This window comes from Geospiza fortis, unplaced genomic scaffold (genome assembly GCF_000277835.1).
Source record: "Geospiza fortis unplaced genomic scaffold, GeoFor_1.0 scaffold27, whole genome shotgun sequence".
Classification (NCBI taxonomy): domain Eukaryota; kingdom Metazoa; phylum Chordata; class Aves; order Passeriformes; family Thraupidae; genus Geospiza; species Geospiza fortis.
Genome location: NW_005054329.1, coordinates 4761264 through 4769399, shown reverse-complemented (window position 1 = coordinate 4769399; position 8136 = coordinate 4761264). Strand labels below are relative to the sequence as shown.

At 46.5% G+C, this 8136-nt stretch overlaps 1 protein-coding gene across 1 annotated transcript; it reads left to right on the top strand.

Moving 5' to 3' along the window:
* The first annotated feature begins 6 nt into the window (after positions 1-6).
* On the top strand, positions 7-3302 carry EXOSC2 (exosome component 2). Its single transcript, XM_031057332.1, has 6 exons — positions 7-77; positions 189-254; positions 401-469; positions 1326-1502; positions 1676-1804; positions 2499-3302. The coding sequence occupies exons 2-6, from the start codon at positions 219-221 to the stop codon at positions 2577-2579; spliced, it is 492 nt and encodes a 163-aa protein (XP_030913192.1). The 5' UTR covers positions 7-77; positions 189-218; the 3' UTR covers positions 2580-3302.
* The last annotated feature ends 4834 nt before the right edge of the window (positions 3303-8136 follow it).

The window sequence follows — 8136 nt, the reverse complement described above, 5'->3', positions numbered from 1 at the left end:
GATGGAAAGTGGAAGAAAATTCCAGGCTGGATTCAGTCCTGTTGCTATCGTCTATAAATTTACCTGGTGGGGAGCTGGTGAGTGTAGCTGGTTGTGTTTTGCATGGCATCCTAAGGTCGCCCACAAAGAGCTACTGATGGATGTTTTCTCATTCAGGGTTACATGTAACTTTTTTTGTGATGTTTCAGAGAAGGAAATCGGCAGAAGATGAGCTTGCAATGAGGGACTACCTGCAGGAAGGGGATCTCATCAGTGTATCCTTCTGCTGCTCCCATTGATGGAAGAGCCAAAGGCATGGGAAGAACAGTGAGAGCTTGGCTGGCCTGGCTGGGGGTGAGAGCTATGCTGAGGTGGCACTGGGCAGCCTTAGGGACCCTTTTTCCTTAAGTGGCACCAACAGGCAGAGGTCCAGTCTATATTTTCTGATGGGGCTGTATCACTGCACACCCGGAGCCTGAAGTATGGGAAGGTGAGTTATTCCAAAGCCCTTGATCCTGGGTTCATTCTGCACCAGTTGATTTGTATAAGGTCTTTTGGAGGCTTTTTTAAGAAAAGAGCTATGCAGTAGAGCAGGATGTTGTTATTACTCTTTCCTGCAGGACAGGAAGACCCTCAGCTCTTCCATGGGACCACCAAGCAGAGTTTCCCCAAAGCAAAGGAGATGTCCTTGAGTTGCCCTTTGATCCACTGCTTTCCCTGTCTGCAGTTTCAGCCTGCTAGTTCTGTTTGCCCCACTAGCCACTTGGGAATTAAATCCTGTGGAGACATCTCCTCACTCCTCTTCTGCTGGCCGTTGCCCCTGTGACTTGTTCTTCTCCCCAGGGCTCTATTTTAGGCTTTACACAGTTGGCATTTATCTCTGGTTTTGTGCATTGAAATAAGCCAAGGGGCTGTTGGAGCGTAGGCTGCAGTTTGGGATTACCAGACCAAGGGTATTAGCACTTAAAAGATGAAAGGGAAGTGTGCTTATTGCACAAAGGGTGAAGGACAGTGATTGGATTATGAGGGAAAATGTTCTGCTAAATTGGGCCTCTGACTCCTCATTTTTCTGCAGGGATGGTTGATGTGTAGTTACGATCAAGATGTTATTAACATTTGTGCTAAGCACTTAGAGTATTCTTCATCTTCAAAGGGCTGCACAGGCATTAGCTAATCCTCCCAGCGCTCCCAGAGGCAGGCAGGTTTTATATTCACTGTTTCACAGGAAAAGGTGTTAAAACAGAGTTGTTCTAGGCCAGGAATGGAGTGAGTGTGTATCAGTGGCTTGGTGTTATCTGTGGTGGCTCACGATGTCTCTCACGCTGAGTTTGTGGTCTGCTCTCCAGCTTGCCCAGGGTGTGCTGGTTCAGGTCTCTCCCTCCCTTGTGAAACGCCAGAAGACTCATTTCCATGACCTGCCCTGTGGTGCCTCCGTGATCCTTGGCAACAATGGCTTCATCTGGATCTACCCAACCCCAGAGCAGAAGGATGACGAGGCTGGAGGCTACACTGCCAACCTGGAGGTGAGTCCAGGGAATGTGAGTCCTCTTCTACCAGTGATGGTTTTTAGTCTGACATAGTCACAGGCACCTGAGTAACCTGAGACTTTCAGGATCCTGTGTTAGGTGCACAGCACGGCTTTTCTCCTTGCATTATTTCCCTGTGCATTCATCCCTTTTCCTCTGTCCTTCCTCAGCCAGTTCCCTTGTCTGACCGGGAGGTGATCTCACGGCTCCGAAACTGCATCATGGCTCTGGTTACTCACAAGATAATGCTCTTTGACACCAGCATCTTGTATTGCTATGAAGCATCCCTTCCTCATCAGGTACAGGAACCAGTGGTGTTTATTCCACACTGAGGGGAGGGAACAGAAAGGCTGCATCAGTTGCTGCTGAAGTCAGAGTTTCCTTTCAATTTACCAAAGCATACTGTAGTAAGTGACAGCATGAACTCTCCTCTTCTGCACAATATAAGTTGCTTTGCACAATTCTAGGGACAGTTTGAAAGGTTCTGCCTTTGGCAAAGTCTAACTATTCCTAAAGAGGGATCAGTCCCTTTTTGATAGATGTTGTGTATCTCTCACTGGGATTATGGACCCTTTAATTCCTGTGAGAACAGTGTTAAATTTGGCATTGTATGAGGGTACAGTGCATTTTATGAAGCAATGAAAAAGTAAATGTCATGTATTGTACAGAGAGCAGGCTCATGTCTGTACCCACATCCTGCACTGCTGGAGGACTGCCTCCATTTGCTCTCTTGCTGTACAGCTTTTCACTATGATTCCTGCCAGCACTATCACGGGCAATTCTCTTCCCATAAATAAATGAGATCTGAATTCTGCTTTCATTCCCTATGAGGTGTTAATTATGCCTTGGACCCTCTGCCATAGATCTTTTTTCACCACAACCCTCTAAACTCCTTTGCTGGTTGCTGTCGTGTGTCAGGGACCTTTGTCTTCCCACAGAGTGCAAAGTAGTTGTTGATTCCTGGTGCTCATATTGCTCTTCTTTCCACTGCAGATCAAGGACATTCTCAAACCAGAGGTGACAGAGGAGATTGTTCTGGGAGCTCGACAGAGGTTGCTGGATTCAGAGGGATAGGATAGGGCACATGGCCAGAAGCAGTCATTTGAAATCCCAGCATGGCAGCTTTGATTCTCAGTATTATATGGTTTTTTTCAGTGTTCTAGTTCCCAACATTCTTTCCACACTTCAGAAACCACCAAAATTCCTCACTCCTAGGATATCTCCTGTGTCCTTTTAGTACAAAGTAGTACTTAAGTACAATAGCCTTTTAGTGCAACGGCCTGAAAAATCGATATCTGACCTTTATAAAGATCAGATGCAACTGGGACCTGTCTGCTAGCACCTGTTGCTGTGTCCAGTGCCCCAGAACTTTCTGCAGAATGACAGAGAGGAAGGGATTTGTTTTGTGATGTTTCTCTCTCCCCAGAAGATGATTTGGATTTTAATTTACTTGTGATACAGATCTGCCAGTCTGTCCCCTGACTGAGAGCCCTCATTTTTAAGAATGTCAACCCAGGCACATGTGTTTAGAGAACAGGAATATCCACAGCCTTGCTAACCACAGTTTGGATCTGGCTGTTCATGACTTGAATGTCTCAGGGGTATGAGATGGGATGTGGCTGTCTCTGTCCATATGAGCCAGGAGCTCTGGACAAGCAGTGTCCTGGTTTGTGTATATCCTGCTGGTCTTTTTTTTTTATGCCTGAGAGGTGAGCTCCTCTTCTGAGGAGTCACCAGTATGGTTTTGTATTAAGTATTTTACATTTCAATAAATTTTTGAAACAAATCAGTCCTTCAGCAGTGTGTGCATTGGCTTGTTTTTAGCCTAGCTTGAGAGCTGTGGTCGGCTCAAGTTTCCTTGTGCTAGGACACTTGGAATGGTTCCACTGTCTTATCTTCGCTTCAGCTGCTGCTCTTCATCCCAGCAGGACCTGACCTTCCTCTTCAGCCCTTACAGGGTTCCTCTGGAAGGACTGCCTGGTGTTCACAGTGGTTTTCCAAGCACTGCTTCCCTGCAGGATCCCTTGGAGAGGCGAGTCAAGCAGAGGTGACTGTGGGGTGACAGGGAGCCCAGTATGACACTGGTGAAGACCTTCAGGTCAGTGGTTAGAGGTGGACACGTTGAGATAAGTGTTGGCAGGCAGTTAGTCATGTTCTCTGTGAAGAATGTGATGCTTTTCCTGGAGAATCCCCTCAGCTCTAATACAGGTGCTGTATTAGAGCTAGTTTATTATATATGTATTCCATCTATTTGTATTGCAAATATATCCTTGCACCACAGCACTGTAATTCTTAACAATGATGATAAAACTTCTTCCCAATTGTCCCTGAATCCAATTGCACGTTGCAAATTCGCATTCTTGCCTCAGGCACACGGGAAAATTCTTTCCTCGGTGTTTTCCTGGGAACCAGAAATTCCTTCGTTGCTGTCCCTGCAGCTCGGGCTGCTTTCCCTGTGGTCCCGAGCAGGCACTAGATGGCACCTTTGGATCGCGTTTGTGGCACTTCCCTTCTCCAGCAGCTCCGCCTCGCTGCCCTGCCAAACAGCAGGGCCTGGGCTGCTGCCACCAGCGCTGCTGCCCAAATCCTAAAGCACAATGGGGCTAAGGACAAGCAAGGACATGGCTAATCCGTTCTGCTGCTGCACAACTGCCCGTGCTGCCTCTAAAAAGAGTACTGAGCTTGCTGGGGGTATCACTGGAATGGTCCACACAAGACCTGGGAATTGTTGTTTTTGAGTTTTAAGAGGATTTCATAGTTAGTGTTGTAACAATCACATCTTCAAGATGACTGGGGAAATTTGAAAACCAAGGTTTAATGGTGACACTTTCAGGTCTCCATGAGGCTGCTGGTAGCCACATAATACACACCTCCACGGACAAAACCGGTTCAAAAAGGCTAAAAAAAACTTTAGCAGTCTGCATTTTTCACTTAGAAAAGTACTTCCCCCCCCCCCCCCCCCCCTTCCCCAATGCTGTAATGTAGCAGCTGTTTATCTTAATACCACAGGGGGAAATTCAGAGATTTCTGCTAAAAAACAACTCAAGATCTGGACTGCTTCAGCTCTGAGCTTTCTGATTCCTCCTGCTAGCTGCAGGATTCCTGATATTTTGGCATTAATAATGAGTTAAATGGGGGAGGCATGTGACTCATCCAGTTCCCTTACTCCTGATTACCTGGCACTTTTGTTTTTAAACCCAAGAAGAGGACCAGCTGGTGAGGTTTGATTGTGGATCTTTCCTGATGGGAGGGAACCAAAGGTGTCAGTATTTTCCCCAGTGACCATGAGGGGTAATTATTGATCTTTGCACATTCAGCCAGTGCTGTGCCAAGACCTAAATTCTGTAACAAGGCTTCAGCAAGGTCATTGCTGGCAGTTCCCATCCAGTACAGCTCTGCAAACCAGCAGCAACAAAACAACAAGCCAGCAACAGCAGTGGCCCCTTAAATTCTTGAAATAGTCTGTGGGATTGTGCTGGGCAACTTCTAAGCTAGAAGAGTGGAAGGGAAGAAACTATGGCTTCTCTGGTTTAAGAACAAAAAAAAAAAAAAGTAGTTGAAAGGAGGGTCAGAATAACCTAGTAAGTGTTCATTTTTCTATGGGGAACTAAAAGGCCCAGGCAGGCATTAAAACAGCTCAGACCAATCTGATTTCTTTGTTCACCAGTGTCTGACACTGTAAAGCATCTGTAGCACCTCCTGTGCTGCCTCCTCCAGGGTTAACACATGGTGCAGCTGTGCTCAGAAGTGGGGTTGGTAGCTGGTTCCCTTCCTGGTGAGTGTTGTCTGTAGGAATAAGAACACAACATCATTCATCTGCAAAAAGAATTTTCTCGTTTCTTGGTGCCAGTGTTCTTGTACTAATAGCAAGAATTCCTTTACTCCTAGGAATAACCAGTGAGATTTTAAATTTGTGCTAATGGGTTATTAATCCAATTACTGCTGCTTATTGCATTACTTCTGTACCATCCGTGCAGTTTTGCTGTTCAGCTGAGAGTGGTACAAATAAAAAGCTTTGCACAGACCTGAGAAGAGACTGAAATCCCACTGAGATTTGAGACATCTTGAAATGGTTCTCTCAGGTTCCTGAGGACTGTTAATTAGCATGCCAAGTTTTATTATTTGGTGAAGAGGTTGAGTTTTAAAAATATTGTTATGGAGAAAATGTCACTGCAGCTGTTGGGTGAGAACCCACACTTAATGGGAGGTAAACAGAAAAAGTGCTGAAGTATCTCTTAGGAAAAAAATAAATGGTGGTATGTACATGGACTTGATTGAAAAGAACACTCTGAAGTCTTTTTTTTTTTTTTAACTTATTCTGTATTCACACAACTTTTCTGTCTCTCTAACAATTTCTGAATCTTCTGGGCAGCTTTCAAGTTTAACATGAGAGTCATGTTCACAAAAACTGGCAGCAGGGCTGGGGGCAGAACATGTAGTACCCTTCAGGAAGGGGAAGGCAGGTATCTCACCAGGACATTTGGGAGTGACCAGCTGACTCATCTGCCTCTGTATTGTCCCAGATTAACTACAGCAGTGCTGTGGGAAACAGGAAATGCTTTTGGAGAAACTGCTGAGTGGAAAGAGGCTGGCAACTGCTGGCAAAGGACCTGCCCCACTTTGCTGCTTGTGATTGCACAGCATCAGAAGGAATAACTGCCTGTCGGCCTGAATGATAGACTCACCTGGTCTATTAAATAAAAAGTAAGTGCATTCCTCTGCACAGATCTCAGGCAAGCCGGGAAGAGCACATTTACAGCCTTTACTGTCCACAGCACAGCCCTAGAAGTGTTCAAGGACAGGTTAGATAGGGCTTGGAGCAACCTGGAAGATGTCCCTGCCTGTGGGACAGGGGTGGAACATGATGGTCTTTAGGGTCCCTTCCAACCCAAACAGTTCTGTGATTCTATTGCATGTTTGGAATGACTTTTGCTTAATTTGGTGAAGGTTTTTCTGACTATTGTGGACCCATGGTTGTCTTCTGGAGTTTACTCTGCTTCAGCCCTGCCACGGTAGGAGAGATTATCCAGGATGCTCCAGTCAGACCCAGAAGAGAGTAACTTTTACAGTGAAGAATGGTTGGTATTGGGTTTTGTAAGAAATTTCTCTTGGGCTGCTTGGCCTGTGCTGACAGCTTCATTTCCTCCCTTTCCTCCATTCCGTGGGAGCCCAGAGGGGGTTATATCACCTCGGTGAGAAGCTGATCTCCTTTACTGAGATAAACCTGGAGAAATTCCGCAGAGTTCAACAGATGTGACCCTGGATTTGTCTCAGCACGAGAATTTCTCTCTCCTGTATGGGTGTGTGTGCAGCACAACCAGTCTCAGTACCTGCAAACTGAGTGATTGATGGAGAAATCCAATAGCAATGGTTTGAGCTCAGTCTCCTGACTAAGAATTAGTGATGTAGGAGCAGCCTGGCACAGCAGAGATGGTGGATCCCGCAGGGCTGTATGAAGTGCTACATTTTGGATGCAATTGTTAGAAGATGAAAAATACAGGTCTGCCAGAGACCTTGAATATGGCATAGGAGACATGGAGTGTGTTTGGATTTGTCACAAGGGAGGAGTCAGTATAAACAAGCTGCTCTGTGTCCAGATGGTTGCCCTGAGCAGGAGGCTACAGCACAGAATTGCAATTGTGTGTTCTCCTGTTGTCAAGTGGGAGCAACCACAGACCTTTGACCAAAACACCCTGACCTCAAGCTGCTGCCTTGACCTTCTTTATCCCCAAGGTGTACTGGAGAATGTATGAAAAACTAAATATCTTCAGCACCACGGTCTGCTCTTTAGCTCAGGGAACTCTCAGTGCCTGCTGAAGAATTTGGCGGTTTAACTCCATCTTTGTACCAAATGGTGCACAAAAATAGGTCAATAAAATATTTTTTTCAATTGTCACTGGACTTTATGGCTGGTTTTGGTATCGAGTTCCGTGTATGCTGAGAGCATTTATAAGGAAGGGAAGTCCTTTGTGCAAGCATGGTGACAGATTCCTGGCTGTGCACACAGCTGATCCCATAAGGATCTCTTCTTCCCTGTCCATCTCTGCAAGCATCCAGGGTCCGGAGCTGGCCAGAGGCTCTGAGACCCCTGCAGAGTCAGATCTGTGGGAAAACAACTTGGGTGGCCCTTCTAAAGAAGTAAAGGATTTCACACGAGCTTTTTGGGGCCTGTTCACAGGGGTTTTTTCACAGAATCATAGATTAGTTAGGGTCGGAGGGGATCTCTGGAGCTCATCCTGTCCAACCCTCCTGCCAGGGCAGGGTCACCTGGAGCAGGTGACACAGGAAGGTGCCCAGGTGGGTTTGGAATGTTTCCAGAGAGGGAAACTCCATGCCCTCCCTGGGCACCTGTTCCAGAGCTCCGCCACCCTCAACATAAAGAAGTTATTCCTCCTGTTGAGAGGAAACTTTTTATGTTTTACTTTATGGCCATTGCTTCTCACCCTGTCACCACTGAAGAAAGAGAGTTTGGCACCATCCTCAGACACGCCGGGGAGATACGGACATGGATTGCTGAGATCCCCTCTCATCCTTCCCTTCTCCAGACTGACCCGGCCCAGCTCCGCAGTGTCTCCTCATCAGAGAGCTGCTCCAGCCCCAAATCCTCTGGGTGTCCCCTCACAGGACCCTC

Coding starts and splice junctions, on each gene's coding strand:
- EXOSC2 (XM_031057332.1), top strand. CDS start 219: ATGAGGGACTACCTGCAGGAAGGGGATCTCATCAGT. Junction 255..400: donor AGGAAGGGGATCTCATCAGT/GTATCCTTCTGC, acceptor TGGCACCAACAG/GCAGAGGTCCAGTCTATATT. Junction 1,805..2,498: donor AAGCATCCCTTCCTCATCAG/GTACAGGAACCA, acceptor TTTCCACTGCAG/ATCAAGGACATTCTCAAACC.